Raw genomic sequence first — 24,213 nt, forward strand, 5'->3', positions numbered from 1 at the left:
TTTAAAAAAGCCCACGTTAATTGAGAAATATCACATACTACGAATACCGATAAAAATATATGATATGAATTTAGAATAATTAATTGTATTTTCAAAATCAATATGAATATTGTGGAGAAATGTTTTCATACATTAATGTAAAAAAGAAGTTTAATAAAAATACATTTCTAGAAAAACACGACATGTTTGGCCTTGGCAGTTGTGACGTCAAGATTCGTGACAATGTTCTGAACAAATTTGAATGGTCAGAAACTAATAAACATGAATCCTGACGTATTAGGGGCGTGGCTAATGGAATGATCGTTTTAGCGGGAATTAAAAATTACAAATTTAAAAATATTTTCTATGCTACTAATAAAGAGCAAAAATTTTTTTTTGTACTGGACAGTATTTCATAGACCTTTATTACTTAAAAAACGTTTTAAAAAACGTAATATTTCCTTATTGTTTTTATCTAGCTAGATAGTATTTAATAAACCACTAAGCCATTTTAATGAACCACCATAAGCCACTTTAATAAACCAGAAAATATCATTTTCGTTTGGTTTATTTATTTACTGTTTGCTAATATATATTTTTTTAAATAAAATAATAATCGTAAATAAATAATAATTGTATTTGGTGAATTATGTGAAATATATAAATGGTCGTATAACATAGTTTAATGTTGAAATGAAGGATTTCTTAATGAAGACAATTTTTTTATGGAAATTTGCACGGAATATTAAAAAAACATAAAAACACACAATACATAATTAGGTATGAATGTAAATAAAAAATACATTTAATATAAAAGGGAGAAAACCCCCCTCCACCCGCAGCTGTTATATTGGTAAACTCTTTGTCAGCCACGGTAATTTAACGAATTTACTTTCTTCATAATTTTTTTTGGTAAGTGATTTTAGTTAAAATCTAGGGAAGAAAATAGCGTGCAATCAATAAATATATACAATTTCTCTTCCCTAGTCTTCCTCAATGCCACTCAGTCCTTTTCGCTTTTTCTAAGGAGTTAAATAAAATATTTTATAGTGCCAGTAAACTGTCTTCTTCAGCATATTTCCATCATGAAGAACTCAGCGATAAGTCAGAAAAACGAAACAAGTCATAAATTAGGCATAATATTGAAAAAACAATTTTCGTCACCGAACAAAAAAAATTGTGTAAATTTTTCAGGCTCTGATTTTTTTGTATTTTTTTTAGTTGAGAAGCTACATAGACAAATACCTTTATAAGTTGAGAAGCTACACAGACAAATACATAATCATTCATGTAAGTACTTCCATTTGACAGTTAAAAAAATAACCGTCACATTTCATGTATTATTACGTCACTAAATTGTTATTTTTCAACTGTGTTGCAAGTTTACAAAAGTAAGCGCCAAAACACCCGAGCGCAACAAGCGTCCTAACTAATAACTGAAAAATAACAGAAGAGCAAAATTTGTGTGTCTCGGACTCTCTCTAACAACCGCATAACAGTGCGTAATAGACAGAGAAACAATAATTTGCTTTGTCATCTTATTTTTAACAGCCAAACCAGCTGTGCGCACACGTAATAACGTTAAATATATTTTTTACACCTCGCTAGTTCTTCGTTCCTTCGTTGTTTGCTAAAGTTTGCCTTGTGAATGGTTTTAACAAGGGGTTTGAAGATTAATTACGCCAAAATATCTTCGTAAAGGTGCGTAAAACATTAAAAAAACAATAGCATTATGTAAATAGCGTATATTTAGTTATTTCCTCTGATCATAACAGTCACAAATGGTTTAGCTAAACATCCTAGAGCATGACGCGTTGATGCATGTTGACAGCAATGCCGGTTCCCGCCAATCATTTATTAAATGTTTAATTTTGGGACTTCTTTCACTATTAATGCTGTCCAATTGACATCAAATAATCATTTCGTTCGTCGAATAACCGTCAGCTGCCCCTTTACGCTTCAAAACCTAAGTAGTTGAGCGTTTGTTTATAATTTTACAAATCTTTTTGCAGTTAATATAAGAGTTTATTTTCCACGCAAGAATCTCTGAATTATTGAATGAAAATCCTTCGAGTTTCACAAAGCCGGACTACTATTATTACTAGGGAGGTTATTTACAAACCTAGCTTAAAAGTTTCATCTAAAAACTATCCCTATTACTTTTTTAGGACAGTATAACTTTTATAGTGGTAGGCGCTTATCCTAATCTTTATTTATAAAAAGAAAGCTGATAAATCGTTTGCTTTTAAAGCAAAATCTGATGAAAAACATCAAAGGTTCTGTCTTATTCTTCATTGAGTAATTATGCGCAGAGATGGTACTCAATACAATGATTGCACCCACATGATAAAGGTTTCTGCTCCTTTACTTCACAAAAGTCAACAGGTGGAAGAGATGAGAAAATGTGGATGTTAAACATAGGAACATGGTGAATGTTACACAGTGTGTCAAGTGGGCACTTAACCCAGCCAACGACAGGTCGTAATTATTATGGATAACTTATATAGCGCCATTTTCGTAATATAATACCTCAAGGGCGCTTTACATAGTAATTCTATTGTTAAATAAATTTAATTGAAGCTTTTAAATTTTTAATTTGATTAAAACAATTTATTTTGTTGTCACATGCTACGGATTTATTCAAATGATTTAGAGAACAAGTGGGTTTTAAGTTTTTTCCGAAACATCACTTCACTTTCACAGCCTCGCACCTCTGCTGGGAGAGCATTCCATGCCATAGGGCCTGCGACCGCAAATGTGCGTTCACTAAATTTAGTGCGCTGTTTGCGTAGAGGTATAATAACTTTTCCTCATGCCGTAGATGTAGCTGATCTAAGCGTGCGACGCCTGTCAGCTAGTTCATCTGGAATTCATAGTTCCCTTAGATATTCCAGAGCAGAGTTGTGCAGTGACTTGTACATAAGCCAACAGAGTTTGTATTCGACCCTCTGTGGAAAACGTAGCCAGTGTAGTTCCCGAAGTAGTGGAGTAAGCCCTGTAACCGCCCAGACTTCCATATTCCCTTCTCAAAAATATTTTCCCTCTGTCGCAACAAGACTGCCTTTGTTGTTGCGTAACTAAATATTGTTAACAATGTACGAGACATTGTCATTTGTGCTCCGAAACCTTTGCAGTTGTGAATAGTATTTTGGTTTCTCTGTCCATCCCCATATTTCACTCACTTCAGACCAGTGGGGGAGATTGTCTTGTTAACCTTAATAATAAGTTAGGGAATGCTGTCTTTGTTTAGTTTTTTATATTTTACTTTTTGTGCTGTTACATGTTCACTTAATTGCCATACTTACTAGTTCTTTGCTCAATGTATTATTATTGCGTTTTTTTAAATTATTTGTTGTAATTAACTTTTTAAAATCATTCTTATTTTGTTGAAATTCCATTTGTCGATGCGTTTTGAAGCTGCAAGACTTTTTGTGATGTTAGCTATCATATTATTTTTATCATATTATGTAAATGTTATTAACTATCAAATATCTAAATTTAGTAAATGGCGTCTAGAATTTCATCGTCCATGCGCTCAGTAGCTGCAAGACTTGTTGTTATCTAACTTCTAATTTTATAAATTTGCGTTGTATTTCGTTTTTAAAATATCACTTAAACTATAAACATCATTGTCAAATAAAAAATTTAAAAATAAAAATGTAAATAGGGTCTAGATTTCTTATTGCCCATGCGCTCTGTAGCTGCAAGACGTTCTGTTATTTTTTTTTTTTTTATTTTATTTTTTTTTTGCACCACAACAGGCCAGGAGGCCCAATTACAGTGGTGAATTACATCACAGAACACCCAGGCTTGAGAAAAATCACATTTTTTAATTTTTGTGTTCTCACCGGGAATCGAACCCGGAACCTTCCGTCTGTGAGTCAAGCTTCTTGACCACTACACCACGGAGGCCGCCAATATCTATCTATTATCTAGCTCATATATATCATAATTGGAGACGAGGAACTAGAATCCAAACGGTCCATGCGCTCTGTAGCTGCAAGACGTGTTGGGATATTTATTTATTGTTCAGCGCCCTTGAGGTGATTTTCAAAAAAATAAATTATCTAAACATTATTATTATTGCCGTCTTTGTTTTGACACGCTTTATATGTAAGTGCGATACATTAACCCCAAAATTGTGTTTTTAGCCAATGCAAAGATGGAGACTGAAGATGCCCCCACAAGGCGCAATACCAGAGCTGCTCTCGCTGAGATCCCTATCCGCCTCGGGCAGCTGAGGGTGTCCCCCGAGCCCCTGACTCCTATCAACCTCAACGCAGGAACCGGGCTGCTGATGAACGAATTCGGTGACACTCCGCGCCGCGCATTCATGAACGGCCACAATCACATGAACACTCCGACGTCGTCCGCCTACCTGAGCCCCACTCCTTCGCCAGATGAGCTGGTGATACAGCAGAGAGGTAACTAGTCTTTGTTGTATTTTCAAAATTATCCCGATGCATATTCGTAAATACCCCACGTGTTATTCATTCAGGATGCTTTGGTATCGCTTGGAAATACGTTCGGGATGTCCCAGAATCATTTGGGCGGTCGTTATTAATGATGGAGTTCAGTGTTTTTTTTTATTTGTTAATGTACTGTCAAACAAAGCTAAAAAAAATTGTATAATCAGCGCTATCATTTCATAGTTCTGTAATTTTGAAATTGCTCCGCTTGTGGCGTCATAAGTTCTCTTCGGTGAGTTCTGCCGATTGGTCAGTTGGTGATTCGGAATAACTAGTGAGGTCATTCAAAGTAGTTCATTTTTATTAAAATATTTTTTTTTCATATATTTTCAAGAAACTTTGCAGTACAATTTAATGCTTTAATTTTACTGCACATAAGAAAACGTTTTTATATCCATTTTTCTGTAGAACTGAACTTCCTCATTAGCACTGTTCAATTTCGTAAGGTCACAAAAACGCCCCTAAAATGCGCCTGCTAATGTCACTCTCTTCTCATTTTCATTGAATAAAATAATGTCTTATAAAATAATTTGGTTTGTTTCGGTTATTACTGGGGTGGATAACGCCAATCTTACGCCAATTTATGAACCCACTTTGGATGGATTCCGAAACGTTCGGAATGGATAACATGTAGGGTATTTACAAACATGCTATCCTAATGATTTACTTACATTAATGAAAGGTTATAGTAGGCTTCCATTTAGGCATGACAATGTGCCAGTTCTCTAGGATTTACTATCTTATGGAATACAACATTTTCAGAGGTTCAGTTAAACGTAAAGACTAAAATCTAATGTAAGAGTTTATTATTTGTGGTTCCCTCATCTATATTTTCTCCAACAAAGTCTGGGTTCAGCCTTTTAATATTCTTCGTTTTTTCACTTCTGGTAACTGATTATACATTTTCAGTCCAAGATAAAATTAATTATTACACTATAGACAAAAACGTATTTTCCACAGACAAATGTATGCCAGACCATTAACACATTTCTCGCAAATGCTCTTGTTTCATATTTGTGGGTAAGGGTTTCGGCGAAATATTTTTTTTTGTAGGCGTGTAGTAAAATTGTTCCGACATAAATTTGTCTAATATCTAGTGCTGAACTCAATACCTCAATATGAAGTTACAAGGATACCTAAATTATTTGTTTTTTTGGCTTATAACAAATGTATTTAAATCTTTCGGATTATTTTCTTCTTTCCCTTATCGACACCTGAGCATGAGGCCAATAGCATAACTCTATTAATTTTTTTTTTTTTAATATTTGAACAACCTAGTTTTTAAATGATTTTTCATCGAGTCCATCGTATAATTATGCATCTCCATTTAAAGGTCGAAGAAACATTCCGGTGAATTGGTCTCCCGATATAGACTACAAAAAACACTCTCCGTTTCAATCTAACAACCGCACTCCACCAAAAGCGGTGATGAACTTGCAATCCCCAACAAAGAATGGAATAGTACTTCGCTCAACTCCTCGTAAGAGACTGCTAATGAATGACTTTGACAAACCGGGAGGAAGTAACGAAGGATTAGAAGCAAACGACGCAACTCCCCAAAAGTACAGAAACCAAAGTCCAACCAAAAATTCCCCTGCACCCAAACGCTTTAAGATTGAAAAAATACAAGCTCCAGTTTCTAAGGAACCACTAGATGTCATGTTGAGAGCAATGAGTAACGATCAATTGATTAACATTATCAAAAATATTGCGCATAAACATCCTACCATCGAAGACGAAGTAAGAAGTAATCTTCCCCTTCCTGATCTAAAACCTGCAGAAGACAAGCTCAAGTATTTACAGAGTAACATCTTCAGAAGTCTACCGACTTCACGGCTTTATTCCAAGACTGACTCTCCGGCTTACCCGAGAGCCGCAACTCACATCATGGCTTTCAAAAAGTATTTGATTGAACAGGGCAATATCTTAGTCGATTCTCACAATTGGCAGTCAGTCCTCGAGTATGCGATGATGGCGTGGTCTCTCGTAAGAGGCACTCCGCTATGGCACAATCACACTCACAACGCAGCCAGAAGACATTGCTTCAAGTATCTGGCCGGCTTATTCATGAGTGCCTTGAAGAAGAACGAATTTGATCAAGAGACATTGTCTGATGTCCATGAAAAGTTTGAGAGTATGATAGTGGACAGCGATGATGTCCGTTCCTGCCTCAAATTCATTAGTGGACAAATCAAATCTGGCCCACAAAATAACAATAACATTTCGTTGTCAGGTGGGCGAAGGTGTGTCTAATTTATTTATTTTATTAGGTATTTGCTCAAATGGCTTGTCTCTGTGCCATTATCTGTGTAATTTTTCTTTTTCATTCAATCAAAGTATATGCCATTATACTCCCAATTTATTATTAAGATGAATCAATAGCCTTTTTTATGTTTGTTCTGTTGTATCCAGTGAATTATGTGATAATGTAATTATCCAAAAAATGAATGAAAAACAAATGTGTTGTGTATTTTGAACATTAATTTTATTTCTCTTAAAATGTTTTTCAATAGCATGTCTTCAAATCACTACATATTTATATATTATTATGAGAATGCCATTAGGATTTGCAGCAGTCTTCAAAAATCTTCATATAGCGAGTGTATGTAGTAGTTCAAAATCTATTTTTCAGATTCATCTTTTTTTTTTAAAATATTGGATTATACAAAAATAAATTACATAAACTACAGTTGTTACATTTGCATAGCTGTACACAAAATACATATCCCAAAAATGTCAATTTTTATCAGATTAAAAATATTGCAATAGTGTCGAAGACTGATTGTAGTCTGAAGAATCCCACATTATTATGATATTCCAATTTGACTGTTTAAAATTAGATTTCAAAACTCGTGCATATCTTCGCTGTATAAGTCACCTTATTCTTTAATACGATGTTTAATGCTGTCTGATACTTAAAATATTTTCTTGAATAGAAATCAAGCCTCAGATCTTTAGTAAAATATTAAAATAAGGAAGTTCAGCGGTTTTTAAAAATTATTTTTAATATGCTTATCGAGCTAAGCCAAAAAAAAAAAAATTACTACCTAACTTCAAAATCAGCATTTGCGAGTTACCCACTAAAATAACTTCTTTTTTCTCCTCCATGAATACAAATAGACAAGTCATGCATTCAAATCATGAATCCCATTCGCCTATTTGCGGCTTTCATTTAGGAAGAAGTGTATTTTTAGTGGGTAACTCGCAAATCCTTGTTTTGAAGTTACCTAGTTGTAGTAATTAATTACTCCACAATATTAACATTGCTATTATTTTTTTTACGTTTTAAAAAAAATATTGAAAATCCCCACTGAAACTTCGAAATTACACCGCTGTTGTCATAACGAGTTCGGGTCGGTGAGTGTTTCAGACATTTTAAATTTGATTCCCGTACAGTTAGAAACCAGAAATCTATTGCCGGTTGCCACAACAACGCCACAATTTATTGGTTATTGTAAACAAGTGGTCACTTAAACCTGTGACATTACAAAGTAGTTCATTTTTTCTGGAAAAAAATAACTGCACAATATGTTCTAATTTTTACCATTTAAATAAAAACATTTTTAATATCCAATATCCTGTAGCACTGAACTTCCTCATTATCGAAATACATTACCCGCTGACGTCATTCTTCTTACTCGTGTAAAATGTTGCATTATATAGGTATTGATGTTTTAAAAACTTTTTATGGACTTAACAACTATATTGTTGATGACAATTTGTCTATTATCAGTGTATGACATAACCATGTATGTACGTGCCATCACTGCAGCGTAAAATGTCCATTTAATCTAATATTTCATTTTCCCCAATTAAAGAAACTATGTAACTCATTTTAGTGTTATTTTGTACTCTTAATATTTTTATTAGCATTACTAGAATGTGCCTTAAGAGAATAAGTGTGCCTTAATTAATATGTACTAAACTAATTTAAGAATAAGAAAATTAAGTCATGATTCCACTTTTATTTATTTGTTGATCGAAGTGGCGTTTGAATAATTAGATAAAAATAAAACTGCTGATTTTAATTGTTATTTTTATTTTGCCTTGTTATGTCGTGGAATACTTTGTAAATGATATAATCAAAGATAATAACTTGTGTGTTGGCATTTTTATTAAACATTTTCAAAATGATATCAGAATTTGTAACTTGGACGTCAATACTTGATAGACTACAGCGTATCTGAATAGTGCAAGTTGATTTGTTTAATTTTCATCGGAGACTTCAGTATGGAATCGTAACTTCTATTTAAAAGCATTTTAGAGTATGTTTTACTCAGTGCAAATTTATAAAATAGTTAAATTGGAGCTTTATTCAAAATTCACCAAATATGTTGTTAGTTGAATTTGACAACTACATGATCATGTGTTAAGAAATACAAGTTACCGGCTTTTTATGTAACTTTTGTTAATTGAATTGCAGTCATGTCAGTTTTTACATTGCTTGTGAAGATATTTCAAGGTAGAATAAAATAAAAGCATTTATTTCGTAGTTGGTTTGAGAGATGTGACTTTATTCTTGTAATTTTAAATATGTATTATTAAAAAAAAACTGACATACAATATTACTAATATTTTCTGTTTATATATTACCTATGATCCTGCTTGGCCAATAATTATTTTCCAATATTCCAGTGTTTTTGATCCATAATTTTAACAAGTTTACTTAAAAAATATACATTTTTATGTAAATGCTAGATATTCTGCTAATTTTCATTAATGAACCAATGAAATAATATAGTAAAAAATAAGAAGACAAATTTTTCAAAATTTTATGTATTGAATGCAATATTAATTATTTTGTAATTGTGTACAATAAATAAAAATGTTTCTGTAGTGTTAAGAATTTTTAGTGAAATAAAAACAGTTTTAAATATAGTGTTGTTTATTACTCTGGAGTTGTCACCATGCAGGCAGAAAACTCCAGCATACAGAATCAACAGGTTTATTGGCTGTCACAAATATTTTGAGTATGTCAAAATACTTATAGACGGGAATTCATTGAGATAGAGACATATTTTAGAGGAGAGGCCTATGACCTGTTGTGGTCTGGTGTAGATGACCACTTTGATCATGTTCTTGTTTACATTTGTCACTGTGGTTGCGCCCTTTTTGCTCTGCTTTAGGCAGGCTGCCAGAAAAATTACGAGAGCAAAGGAGCACATGAGTGCATGCAGGCTCAGCTACCCTGCAAAATCTCTTTTGGCCAAACACCACATAGATTAAAAGCACGAGGACTTACATTATTGGAAGAGAGGGGACTTGATTGAAAATTATAAGATACCTACTTAATAATTACTATGACTGCCCCCTGCATGAGATGTATCAATTAAATCCCAACACAAATTTACAGGGTCATAACTGGAAGCTCTATCGTCCCCAATTCCACCTCAATCCTGAGAAAAACTTCCTTTCTAGCAGGATAGTTTCAGACTGGAATAAAGTATCACTCGTGTTTTATTTATATAATAAAATAAATTACCAAGTCTAGTTGTCCTCTCCATTTCGGTCAACCAGTTCAAAAACCGTTTGGATGCTTTTTTGAAGGAATAATGCAGACAAAAAGCAGTCTACGAGATATAGGTGTGTCAGCAAAGGCGGCCTGCCTGTAACAAATAATAATATAAACGGGGTATAAGTCTTCCTTCTAGTTAAAAGTCGGAAAATAATGAGAATGATACAGCACAGTAACACAGAAAACCTGATTGTGTAAACCCCAAATGGTCTAAAAAGGGATATAGAACCTATTTTGTCATATGAGTAGTTTAATAAATTTAATTAATATGTGATATTATTTAATAAAAAGATACGATAAAGTAAAAAATAAAAAAATCTTTGAACTCTTTGTCCTGTAATAAAGTGAATGAATCAGTGAAGAATTTAATAGCTTTATTGTCGAGTAATCATAAGAAATAAAGTTGCTTCTCTGCCAGGTACCTGCTTTCAAAATAACTCTTGCCTCAGTTATTTGCAAACTGCCTCCATCTCAAGGCAGCTTCACACAATGACCAATACATCGGCCAGCATACTGGCATGCGTATAAGCATTGAAATCGCTAAACTGCCCACACATTTTCAAGTTGTTTAGTGTCCGTGCGTTACTAAAAGCTGAACTAACGTATGATCTTTGATCTGTGTTGAAAAACCGACAGTATTCGGGTAGCACGCTAGCTCATGTACCAGCGTATGTGCCAGCTCTGCCTGCCACATATTTGTATTGGTATTCCCCCGTCTGCACGTTTATCAATATGTATTACCAGCGTATTAGGGAACATACTGGCCAGCGCATTGAGCCGCCTTCATAAATTCTGTGTCCTAGAAACTTCAGTATTGAATTTCCCTTGAAGCTTCAGCTTCCAAGTTTAGGAGTGTAAATCAGTTTTAAAATTGAGATTTTTTGTCAAAATTTCATTCATTTCTTAATTTTTAATATTATAAATCTCCCCATTGGAAATCATAATCATCATCATTACCTTTCCGAACTTCATGGTGCATAGAGCACTGCATCGGTACACCAATTGCAGCGTATCTTGATATTTTTTATTACATGAAGGTAAGATGATCAGTCTTAAGCTTCAGCTACCAGTCCAGGTACTATAAAATATAATTATGTGAAAACACTCTTTAAAATGAATATTTCATATCAATCACATCAGGAATCGAACCCGAGACCTCTTGCATGGTACGTGCTGACTATTACACCATGAGGAACAGGTATACTAATTTTATTAAAATGTTTATTATTACATTTATTTTATATAGGTACTGCTATTTATTTAGGTATTAGTATAAATTCGTAGATAGTGCCGAATGCTGGGTTATGACTAAAAGAGATAAAAATATGATATTAGTATTCGAAAGAAAAATACTTCGGAAGATATTTGGTGCTGTCAACCGAAACGGAGTGTGGAGGAGACGGTTTAATCATGAATTAGATGCACTGTATGGCGAACCCAACATTGCACAATTCATAAAAATAAGAAGATTAAAATGATTGGGCCATGTGCACAGAATGAATGATAACCGCACCCCAAAAAATATTATTTATACCACTCCGGAAGGCAGACGAAGCAGAGACAGACTAAAATTAAGATGGCTGGATAATGTGGAAAGTGACATAAGAACGACTGGCCTGACGAATTGGAGAAGCGCCGCGGGGTGCAGGGACGAATGGAGACAAATTCTGGAGGAGGCCAGGGCCCAAAACGGGCTGTAGCGCCACTGATGATGATGATAGATTCCTAGAAGTATTTTTTGTTGTTCCAATTATGATTCATGATAAAGGTTTGATCAATTTCCCCTTTCAAATACAAATAGGTCTTGAAAATATTTTGCTTTTACGAACACCATAGATTTTTTTTGTTGCACAAACGAACATCTATGACGTTCGCTCTTCAAGTGTCATTGCGTTTATTTTTAATATTTGTGTCCGGAAAATGTAAACATCGCGTTGTTTAGAAAATTTTGTTCAACTCGTCCAAATAAATCGATTATTAATTTATCAATAAAAGCATAATGCATTAGTGAATGCATTGTTTTCGCAGTAGCTGAAATAGTTTCAGTTGCATTTTTTTTCAAAATACAAAATCCGCGTGACCAGAAGTGGTCGTGCGAACCCAATAGAACTTTAGAAAAGACTTTCCTTTTTGTTGACATGAAGAATAATTGATGTGGAAAGTATCATTTTTTTTACGTCCATAAAAGTCGTAGAATTGATTATTTGAAGTTCAAATATTCAGGGCGTTATACACGCACCTCTTTTTAAGTGTATCAAGTAGGTCAGTCTGCTAAAAACGGACATAAAAATACGAATGTTTTGATTTTTGTGTTTATCAATACAGTTTGTTTTTTGTTTTGCTTTCACCTATGAAAAAATTCGTGGCGTTCTAGCAATTTTTTCGGTGATATCTCGTACGAGTTGTTGATTCGTGGATGTGAAAGGCATAACAATGGAAAGGTTGTCTCACGACTTAAATCTCGCTTTGGAAGAAAGTAATTGTGGTAAGCAGGGCCGTAGAAAGTTCGGTTTGCGTAGAAGAACACGATCTGCAGGGAATCTCCGTAAGTTTACTCAATTATTTATCTCTTTTACGTAAAAAATAACCCTTGAAAAGGTGTCTCTTAATTTACATAAATATTAATCTATTGGCTTTCACCTATACCTTTACTGAATTCAATGCAACTAGTGAAGGTACAAACCGCAAGCCTTGGATGCTTTCAGAAAGAGGGTAATTATTGAGTTTAGTTATATAATAACAAACATCTTTCTGAATACTTGAATATCCAATATTAATATTATTTTTATCTCTTTCATCTCCTTAACTCTCGTGTGATTGTTGTGTAACACAAGTCTACATGGGATGCAAGGCATGAAATATCGCTTATTTTTTTTAAATGATAAAGTTGTAGTTTTTTGTAATCTTCAAATGGACTTTTTCACACTGTATTTGGAATGTAAAATTTATATAAATATGCAGGATTTTAATACAAAAAATATTATCCTTTCTGTGCGAAGAATAATTATGTGAATGAAAGTTACGCCAACAATAAATCTGTTTAACTGTATAAGAGAGAGCACGAAGATATAACTTATAGCAAGGAAGACAGAGACGCCATTCTGTGGCCGGTATTTGTGTGAAATAGACATCAGCATCCAGATAGCGGGATAGATACATGTACCATGAATAAGACAAATAAAACACCAGTCTTTAGTATTTTATATATTCGTTATTCAGTCGATTATTGGCAGTGTGTGGAAGTGCACTGGCGTATTTATGATTTTTAATTTATTTTGCTAGAACAGGCCTAAATTATATTATTGTTTTTATTACTACTACTACTACCATCACGCCATTTCACCGTAGGGGTAGGCAGAGAGAATGGACCGCCACATACGTCTATCCTGGCATACATTCCTAGCTTCCTCCACATTCATACATCTTGTCATACATGCCCTTCGGTTCTGTCTGCTCTTGACATGACCAGACTTAAGATTTTGGTTTATCTGATCATGCCACGTCTTCCTTGGTCGTCCTCGTCTCACGTTGCCGTTCATTTTCGCCATATATACTTGTTTTACCGTTCTTTCGTCGTCCATTCGTTCTACGTGACCAAACCATCTCAGAGACCCTTTCTTAATCTTATCAATTATACTTAACTCAGATTTACATTCTCGCCTGCTTTCATCATTCGTAACCCTGTCATTCATTGATTTCCCATACATTCATCTAAGAGATTGCATTTCAACCGCGTTCACTCGGCTTTTATCCTTCCTCTGCCAGTTCCATGTTTCACTTCCATACATAATTGTTGGGACTAAAACTCCGTTGTGCACTGCCAGTTTAGCTTCGATTGACATATTTTTATTAGAAATTACTGTGCTTAGTGCTCCGTTCATTTTGTTGCCCGCATTCACTCTTCTTTCAACATCTTTTTCTACTCTTCCATCTCTTGAAAACATGCTTCCCAGATACACAAATTCTTCTACTTGCTCGAGACATTCGTTGTTTACATTTATTATGCAGTCAGTAACCTCAATATCCCTTGTTTTGTTTTGTTTTTATAAATTATGGAAAAAGAATTATTAAACAGTATATCTCTGTTTTTTTTTTAACGTCTGCTTTAGAATATTCCGTCTTTTACTGGATGTAACACGGTGTTATAGCACCGCACCTAAATAATTGTTTTAGCATAGCCTTTTAAGAGTTAAAATCCAGTTGTAAGTATACATATAGTAACCATTATTATTGAGAGATAGCTCTAGGTTTTGTACATTTTTGCCGATTATCCTTTATGAGAGTTTTATATTAATTTATTTTAATCAGCGCCAACTAGAGAAAATTATATAAAATGTGATGATATTGGTTTGTATGTCGAATAATGGACTAATGGTAGCAATGTAGAGTTTGCATCCAATTTATGAAAGTTTCAAAACCTCACTCTCCACAGTTTAAGAATTAAAAAATGTAATTAAATTGCAAATATACTAATGGACATTGTCAATATTTTCAAATATTTTTCTTACTCTTACTCTTTGTGGACTATAAGCGTAGTTCTTTTCTGCACAGCATCTTGTTTTAGCCAACAGTATTTTGAATACGGGGTAGAATCCCATGCAGATGGACTGACCAAATTTAAGAGGCCATGGGGCTCAAATTTGATGTATCTGTTCGTCGGGCTGAGGACAGATTGGAGTGGAACAGACTAATCAGAAGTGTTCATGGTGGTCACGATCCTCAGCATTGAGGGACCGACTTGGAAGAGATTTTGAATATGTGTATTCAAATCTTTTTGCACAAGTAATGAATTTCACTTCCTAGGAAACTGACTAAGATTGGTAAATATTTCGACCTTGACAGAGAACTTTTTTGAGTTACACCTTAATAACATTCTCCATTCCTCGAAATACCTGTGAAAGTTATTTTAATTTGGAATTCGACCTTAATTATTCTGCCGTCATAAGAAAGAATGACGCATCTAACATTTTTTTCAAAAATGAGTTAAATACATATTAGGAATCAGGAAAAAAATACGCATCTACTAAAAATACAGCTATCTTTCTAAAATAATCACAACCCTATTATTTTCACTAATAAATGAGACTAAACTGCAAAAAGTCTTAGAGATTACTAAATATAAAAGGCTGTTCAGACTTATATAATTATAAAAGACTGATAAAATACTTATTTTTTCTTCTATTCCGTTTTTAAAAACACCTGAAATGAATTTTTCAACCTCCGAGTTACAAAATATTTATTTTCTCTGTTTTTTGTTTTATGTAGAAACGTCCTTCTTTCTTATGACGGGAGTATTATTGAAATTAGTTTATTTTTAAATGCAGTCATTTTGTTTTTATTCCAGTTCTGATTTTTTTTTCTGACTCATATGCTAGTGATTTTGGCCTGAATTTGTATTTATGTAAGACAATTTTTCAGCTGCTTGCATTATCGGGATTACTGAAGATGGAAGTTCAAGCAGCCCACCACAGCCACCCATCGTTACTCAGGTTTGACCATTCTACAATAATATCAGCGTCGGTTCCCTATCCACACCTTGTGGTTTATATCTTCCGATATTGGCTTACCTACTAAATGAGACAGTTGAAAAAAATCTACCTACCATTATGCCATTTCCTTGTAAGGGTAGGCAGAGAGGATATACCACCACACACGTCTATTCTGACCTAGCTTTTTTTATATATTCATACATGCGCTTCGGTTATCTGCTTTTGACAAGACCAGACTTTGGATTTTGGTTTATCTGATCATGCTACGTTTTTCTTAGCCGTCATCTTCCTACGTTACCATTCACTCTTGCCATATATATCTGTTCTACCATTCTTTCATCATCTTTTTGTTCTACATGGCCAAATCATCTCAGTGACCCTTTCTTAATCAATTAAAATTTGAACTTTTGCCTGATTTTAACATCCATAATCCTGTCATACATTGATTTCCCTGACATTCGTCTAAGAGATCGCATTTCGAGTTCCATGTTTCACTTTCATAAATAAGTTTTGGGTCTAAAACTCCACTTTGCACTGCCAGTGACCCTGCCAGCACTTTGAAATTATTTTTAAAAAGTTATTTGTAATTAATACCAATAAATCAACACCATAAATAATAGCATACAGACAAGAAACACTTCTTATAGGAGTGCAAGTGTTACATTGAATTCTTCCTCAAAAAACAACTTTGGTAAAGGTAGTAATTTATTTATACTGCCAAGTACATATATTTCTAAATTTTGTCATCAGGTCCTCTCTGACTCCGATGATCCCCAACTCAACCAGCTCCAGCAGAGTGCCATTAAGAATAGAGCCACTCACTTCTGTCCAATCGGTAACATTGAATCGGACTCTTTCAATGAGAACTTCTCGCCAACCAAACCTCCAAACGCTAGAAGAAAGAGAAAGTTTAAGAAGATGGCTATCGAGTATTCAGACAATAGTAATGGAAGAACATCGCCATCTCTTCTCCTTGGACAACCGCATGTAAGCATTCCTAATCAGATAAGAAAATATTGAAAACTGATGAATTGATCTAATCCATGAACCGTACGTAATAGTACTTGGAAATATTAATTATTTTACCTTAGTTTTACGACTAGGAGTATATGCACATTGAACTTTGAACAAATAAATAGTCTTTTTGCTACTAGTTTTGTAAGTCTTCCCAAAAACAGGGATCGTGGACAGTAGCGTTTTTTCTTTTAACTCCCTCATATAGACGGTGAAGAAAATTTTAATGTATCAAAATAATGAAAATATGTCTTTTTCCAAATTGTTGAAACCTAATTAGAAAAAAAAAAAATTCTCAATAAACTTCAAAGTAAATTTAGCATTGTAAATTTCACTATCGTGTTAATGTGTAGAAAATTAACAATATTCTCCGAAACTCACCCAAGCTCTACTCTGTATCACTGCCTTTATCAGATCCTTTAGCTAAGTAGTTCCTTTTATTGATTGATTTGGTGTTTATTTTGTAGAACTCCATATTTAAACTTATAATATTAGAAATCTAACACTGATTTGAGTCTACTGAACACTTTATTTTATTTTTACAAATATAAAAACAAAAACTTTGTGACAATTGTTTCGCCTTGTTAGGGTTAGATTCGTTTGAAAACGCCCTAACAAGGTGAAACAATTGTCATGAAGTTTTTGTTTTTATTTTTTTATGTTTGTAAAAATAAAATAAAGTGTTCAGTAGACTCAAATGAGTGTTTGATTTCTAATATTATAAGTTCCTTTTATTTTTAAACTAATTCAGTTTTAATTTATTTTATTTAATTGACACTTTATATACATATACAATAAATATACATATAAGGGCGGGCATATTGCCTTAAGGCAATTTCTTCCTACCTACCCAAACCGTTCAGTTTGAGAAAATTATAAATACATGGACATATTGAATTGGTTTCAGATAAATCTTGTAGCGAACTGTTCCATTTTGAATGTTCAAGGACCTTCACCCCTTGCGTTAATTAACAAGAAGAAAAGAATATTCAAACATAATTATTGCCAGGATGGGTGAGCTTTTTCTTAAAATTGATTTAACGAAGGATGAAAATGCAATATAAATCTATATATATATAATCATTTTTTATTCTTCCAGGTATAGGTCAAACATGTTCTGTGGAAAACGTAAATGGTCACATAGGGAAAGAAGTGAAGTTGGAGAAATGAGAGAACGATCTTTCAGTGGTGGTTGTGCATCTAAGTCTTACTTCTTCAGCAAGAGTAATATCAAATCTTACCATGATTTCAAAAATTCAAAGAAGCTCTTACCCCTTGATAAAGTTCCAAAATTCAAAGAAAAACACACCGCCACTGTTAAAAGTACCGCTGTAAAAAACAGTATCGAATCCGCTCTTCAAACCATCAGTCTGTCTTCTCTTCCCGAGAAGCCTGTCATGCTTGGAAGTTCTACATTCAACTTTGTGTATCGTTGTCCCGTTAATAAAAATAAATCATCAAATTCGGATAAGTCATCCGTTATTAAGATTGCCACTGAATTGCCGCCATTTTTCGCACCCAAACCGGATGATTGTAATTTCGGAGGTGGCACGAAACCTCATAAAAAACATGGAAAATCTCACAACGGTAAACACAAATCATCGCACTATAAATCTAACCCCGTACAGTTACGAAATCCACTGCAGTTTGATGATGACAGTTTTGCGATGGATTATTCTGTCGCCAATGAGTTACTGAGCTCGAGTTCTCTCAGCAGTAGTGACTCTGAAGGTGTTGTTACCAATGATAGTGATAGAGAAGGAGACGACGAGTTAACAGATTGGCCAGGGAATGAAGAAATATCTTCGTTCAACAAGAATCTAAACTTTAAAAATGTACAACGGCCATACCCGATTGCCCCCTTCAAGACTAACGTACCTCTAGGAATGAAACCAGCATCTAAAAAGGATAAGTTCCTCCCGAAACAAGGACTTAGCAGCTGTAAAAATAAGACTGATGGAATTTTCAACAAGACTGAGTTACAAGATGCTGGTTTAGATATGCAGCTAATGGATGAGGATACTTTGATGTCCGATTCTGGGTCAGTGTTAGACACGTATGCCTGCAATGTCACTAGATCTCGCAGCGACCCGTCCGGACCGTCTCTGGGTTGTTCTTCATTCACGAGTTTTAGCGATGTGAAAAACGCTGGCCTTCAGAATAATAATGCGAACGAGGCTTTCTATCACTCGTTTCAGGCATTTCAAGATAAAGCTAAATATTCCGCCGATAAAGACTGCGAACAGTTCACGCCTAGGACAAATTTCAACCTCCAAAAGACTTCTTCCAGCGATCTGAATTTGAGTGAAAAGTCTCCGCAGAGTGACCATTGTTACAGCGAGCACTCTGCGTGTTTCGGGGCTCCAGAAATAAGGGAGATTCGCGCTGGTTGTAGAAGGATACGAGATGAAAGACCGGGGTTTACGATTCTCAGCGCTGCCAATGAACAACTTTCTCGATTTCTCAGAGATCCTTGTCAGGAGGAATTAAAACTGCCTTGCCTCAGCAATGATCTCGAGGAAAAGGAGAAACTAGCCTCTCTCGCTAAACTCTATTCTTTGGAGCTTAGAGTAGAAATGGGGAGACCAGTTTTACGAAAAACAACGTAAGTTCATTCATTATATGTATGTAAATTCGAAGGCACAAATATCAAACAACATTGCATGTATTAAAAATATATAACTATAAGAGAGACATTAAAAACCTTTTTTTAGTTTGTTGCTTTTTTCTTTAAAGTAACTACATTAGTTTATATTTTGGGTCATAAATAAAATTGAAATTTTAAAAATGTTTAAATAAAATATACAAAGAATTAACATTAAAATAAATTTAATGTGCTGTTATTTTCTTGTGCCTCAATGATTCATAACTAACATTATACACTTATTTTTCTTGATACGATACTCTTAATAATATTATTTATTTATTTATTTATTATGTATTCATTACATTAAGGCCTCAAATTGTGATAATTGAAATAAAATATTTTGAATTTATTCGTAATGATGCATGTTTCTATTTTATTTACAGCAATACAACGCAATCTGTTCGCATGGAGCACACCAGATTCCACCGACAGAAACTACTATCGGAGTTCAAGCGTCGTTGTTACGGAAACAATTGCGAATCAGATCAGGTTCTAGACTCGTTGACTCCATCTCTCTTGACCGGTGTAGATCTCTGCAAGCCTTCGTCGAGTATGGAACCGGATATCTGTCTCCAGTCCACGAGTTCAGCGGCAAACTTTCCTCATGTCCCCTACACGTCCTTAATTAAAACCTCAACAGTGGATGACCTCACAGCTCTGCAAGACTATGACCAAGGATTCTCTGAACCATCTCACATAGAAACTTCTAGTTATAAGAATGGTTTGGAAAGTATACGGCCAGACCTGCTTTCTCACATCCCGCTCGGTTCTAATCTGACAGACTCGAGTTCAGTTGATCTCGCCGAATTAGATTGATCCTTCACAATAATCCCCTCTATCTCGTATTTAAGCTACCCGTGACTTTATTTGTCCAGTGATTATTATTTACCATTATTCATAAACCATTAAGAGAATATTTTATCTTAAATTTCAAGTTTTTATTTTTAAATTTGATAGATAGATTTTTGACAAAACACCATATATCATTCTTTTTGCGAAAATCACTAAATGAGTACAAAAATAGTGTCCATATTCATGTTAATGTCACAACCGTTTCGCATTTAATAATTTGCAATGAGTTTTTCTTTTGAATATGTTGTACATGTCATTATTTTAGGTAAAAAATGACACTACCACATTCTATGATCGCAGGAAGTCAATTATTATATGTGCATATTAACTTTTGTCATTTTACATCATCCATGCTTTATTATGTAGAATTGAGATTTGACATAAGCCATTATTTCAGATCGTTTTTCCTACTTTTACCTCATGTTTTTCTCAAATAAAATATAAATGTAGGTTATCTCATACGTTCTGTAAGCCATTTAGCTGAAATTTGACATATAAAAGCTTTTACACTTAGACCAATAGAATTTGTTTCTCAATTCATGTTACTAAACATTTCGAAAGTAGTTTTTTTTGATTTTACATTATTGTCAGTTATATGAAATAATTTTTTTTATGACTGGCGTTTTCTCACTTATATATCGCAGGGAAATTACGATTACCCGGTAACTTTAAAATCAGCATTTGTGAGTTACCCACTAAAACACGTGATTTTTTTCTCCTCCCTGTATGCTACAAATATACAGTTCATGCTTTCAAATCATTATATGATTTGAATGAATCGAGACCTGTCTATTTGTAGCATTCACGGAGGAAGATACAAAAATCTGTTTTTAGTGGGTAACTTACAAATGATGATTTTGAAGTTACCTAGTTGAAGTAATTACTCCACGATATACTCTTTAATACTAATAAAACACTTCTTTATTCAGATGTAATTTTTATGGTCTTTCACTGGAATACTTGTGATTAAAGAAATTAAATTAACCGTACATATATGCAGCTATCACCAGTTGAAGGAAAATATATTTTTGTGAACACTATAGTTAAGTTTACTGTAACATTTACAATAATATTTTATTAGAATAGTAAGTTTTGTACATTAAGTGTTCATGTGATATTCATAAATTTTAATATAATGTACAAATACGTACATATTATATATCGTCGGCACACTGATAAAACCCCCTTAATAACAAAATTTGAGAAAATAAGTAAAAAATGCAGCTACGAGGGCGGATCGAAAATGAAGCTACCTAAGTAGGAAAAAAACCATTTATTTCTCAACATAGTCTCCTTTTACTTCGACACACTTAGTAAGACGATATTCCAACTTTTTTATCATTCACATTTTTGGTAACAATTTTCTGTTTATACTCTTCACGCTTTGAACAAACATCTACTTTGAAAATGTTTAAAATATATCTTGAAAATATTGAAGGCAAAATTAATACTTTACTGACTTCACTTCCGGAATTTTTTTAAGGATCATGTCATACATAATTTTTACATTATGTGTGGCATTAAGATATTTTTTGTTTACATTCACATAATGAACATCTTTTGCAGGAAATGATTCAATATGTTTTCTTATCTTGAGACAATCTTCTCCAGTAATCAATCTCTTAACTCTGTAGGAGTAATATACCTATAAAAAAAAATAAGTTGCAATGTCGTCGAATTCTTGCCTTGATTACTCCATGCAGATTTAAAAATGCCGTTTTGCACATCTTTATTCTGGTGCGTCAACTTATAACGTGATAACAGAAACTGCAATCTTGATGTTTATTTGATTTTCTGTCAGACCTCTTAGTCGTTTGAGTATCAATTAACCTTGCAAGTGACTGTCTTGTGACGCCTAACATTTTTTTGAACATCTGAAAAGATACAAATAACAAATAATGTACAATTATTAACCATAACTACTGATTAAAGAAAGTATGATATTATTTTAGGTTATGTTTTACTTAAACTTACTTGCAATCTTTACCTGTTTTCCTTGCTGGTATTTTTTTCTCTTAATGATTAATTTGCTCTTACCCTAATCTTTAATTTTGAACACTATGAAAAAATATGTTGTTTGCACATCAGCGTAATAACATGTGCTGTAATTTCAAGCCTATATGTGGAGCTTCACCATAAAGTTGACTGTAGTATTGCCCAATGTAAAAAGGTTACACCACCATCTGTCGGGAATCGGCGATACTTTATAAATGTCCCTATTATTATTATTGCACCTAACCTAACACCTATTAAATCGATGTGTTTACGTCTAATGCACTGTGTTTTAAACATAGAAAACATTATAAATATACATGTTCGTCCAGGTGGTTTTTGAGCGTGCACCAATCTCTTTCTCGGGAAGGCTATTTCATCGCTCCACAACTCTGTTTGTCAGGAAATTATTCCTGGGGTTGGATGTGAAGGTGGTAGTGTTTAATTTTAATGAATGACCTCTGCGATGGCAGAATATTTACTCTAACTTCGGTACTGGTCTGTTAAGATTTGAAATGTTTCAATCAAGTCATATGATGCCTCTGCACTTCCAGTGAACTCAAACCAAGCTCCCTTAGACGGTCGTAATATGTTTTATTCCTTAGAGTGATTACCATTTTAGTTGCCCTCCCCTGGACCTGTCTTTCCTAAATGCAACACATTTAAACAATGAAACTTAACAAATGAATGTAATTGTGATTATTAAGCATAAATTTAATGTTTTTTCATTTTAGATTAAGCGATTTAGACTAAGTTTATTTTACATAATAGCCATACAAGCTTTACAGTTATTTATTTCATTTAATTTACTCACATCTCTGTACGAATTTTTATATGTATAATTAAGGGCTGGTTATCCTCTTGAGTTTTTATTTCATTCATGTATCTTGCCTCATCATCGTTCCCTTTCCGCACCTAATGGTGCATAGGGCACTGTATTGGTACACCAAATGTAACTTTACATGCTATTAATGGATTTTTAAATTGTAGCTATAACATGGCTTGCAGTGCAAGACACATAGTTACAATTTTTACCATACCTAATTGAAATTTTACTAAAAAAATTATAATAAATGCATGTTTATTTTAAAATCTTAACCAATGTAAATAATTAAAAAAAAAAAAAACTGTTTTAACCAGTATTACTTGCATCTAAATTAGATTTATTTAACATTAAAAAAAAAAAAAATTCTATTGTAAACTAAATGTGTAAGTATCAAAACAACAAACGGGAAAATATACATATACATAATGGAATTGTCATGGAACTATCTACATTTAAAATGGGGGCTTATTCTCATTATTGTGTTATCACTGCGACTTGTGCAGATCCATTGTGACAGGTCCCCATAACTAAATTCTCACCCTCCAAGCATATGTAGGTCTTGAAAGAGCCGGATTATTGAGTGGAGGGTGACTGCTCTCATATTTATTGCTAAATATCCTCCAAGCAGATCATCAAAGTATTGGGCTATTATGTTGGGGAGTGCTCTCACAGTCACATAAATGAAGGCTCACTGGAAATTATATAAAAATTCAACAACTTGCAATGTTTAAATTACTCAAAAAACATTTTCCAGAGTGGTGTGGCGTTCTATCCTCTCTGCATATCTCTATGGGGAAATGGCGCGATAGTTTGTTTGCATATTTAAGAAATAGGCTCCAAAGCTTTCCATCCTTTTTAACTGGATCCTCTTCTTTTCCTTTTCTAAACTGCTTACCTGATCTAATAAATATTCTCATAATTTGTTGCGTATTGTATTCAACAGAAAATGCTAAGTTGTTTCTTCGGTCAACGCTCTAGATTTTTGGTAAAATTGTTTGACGCATGTATATCATAGATCTATGGCTGTTGTACCTACAAGTACAAGCCTCGATCAACTTATACCACTCTTTGGTTTGCTGGAAGATATTGATTTATTGCAATACGTCCGCCTACGTACAAAAGGTTCGATACATAAATGAAAATCCACCAGTTCTTAAAACTAAATAAAATAAATCTATTAATTGTTAATAATAATTTTTACGCATTTACATTTTCAATCCAAAATGGAGTCTCATACTTTTGTTTTGATGGCATTCCAAAGGTATGGAAACGAATGTACATAATACATTTTTTTTATGAATATTTTCTTTTTCTTATTTCTCAAGAGAAATTGACGGAGCCTATTTCTGAATAAATATGCCAGCAATTTAGTACAAATTTATTGGATTGTATTTAAAAAAAATATACATAAAATAATATGCCAATCCAGG

At 33.6% G+C, this 24,213-nt stretch overlaps 2 protein-coding genes across 2 annotated transcripts; both read left to right on the forward strand.

The window, feature by feature from the left end:
- Window positions 1-1,364: 1,364 nt before the first annotated feature.
- On the forward strand, window positions 1,365-7,182 carry LOC148280998 (uncharacterized). The gene is made up of 3 exons (XM_088227473.1): window positions 1,365-1,680; window positions 4,131-4,403; window positions 5,782-7,182. Exons 2-3 carry the CDS (start codon window positions 4,142-4,144, stop codon window positions 6,699-6,701), a joined length of 1,182 nt encoding a protein of 393 aa, XP_088083599.1. The 5' UTR covers window positions 1,365-1,680; window positions 4,131-4,141; the 3' UTR covers window positions 6,702-7,182.
- A 4,626-nt stretch (window positions 7,183-11,808) lies between these two features.
- On the forward strand, window positions 11,809-22,815 carry LOC148280999 (uncharacterized). Its single transcript, XM_088227474.1, has 7 exons — window positions 11,809-12,508; window positions 15,382-15,452; window positions 16,203-16,439; window positions 17,374-17,480; window positions 17,566-19,071; window positions 19,497-20,627; window positions 20,800-22,815. The coding sequence occupies exons 1-6, from the start codon at window positions 12,397-12,399 to the stop codon at window positions 19,927-19,929; spliced, it is 2,466 nt and encodes an 821-aa protein (XP_088083600.1). The 5' UTR covers window positions 11,809-12,396; the 3' UTR covers window positions 19,930-20,627; window positions 20,800-22,815.
- Window positions 22,816-24,213: the final 1,398 nt, after the last annotated feature.

This window comes from Micrasema longulum, unplaced genomic scaffold (genome assembly GCF_059751315.1).
Source record: "Micrasema longulum isolate JH-2025_06_02 unplaced genomic scaffold, ASM5975131v1 h1tg000507l, whole genome shotgun sequence".
Taxonomy (NCBI): Eukaryota; Metazoa; Arthropoda; class Insecta; order Trichoptera; family Brachycentridae; genus Micrasema; species Micrasema longulum.

Bases quoted from the DNA above. Each gene is read 5' to 3' on its own strand.
- LOC148280998 (XM_088227473.1), top strand. From the start codon at position 4,142: ATGGAGACTGAAGATGCCCCCACAAGGCGCAATACCAGAGCTGCTCTC. The intron at 4,404-5,781 runs GTAACTAGTCTT...CTCCATTTAAAG, and splicing joins GCTGGTGATACAGCAGAGAG to GTCGAAGAAACATTCCGGTG.
- LOC148280999 (XM_088227474.1), top strand. From the start codon at position 12,397: ATGGAAAGGTTGTCTCACGACTTAAATCTCGCTTTGGAAGAAAGTAAT. The intron at 12,509-15,381 runs GTAAGTTTACTC...ACAATTTTTCAG, and splicing joins ACGATCTGCAGGGAATCTCC to CTGCTTGCATTATCGGGATT. The intron at 17,481-17,565 runs GTGAGCTTTTTC...TTATTCTTCCAG, and splicing joins CATAATTATTGCCAGGATGG to GTATAGGTCAAACATGTTCT.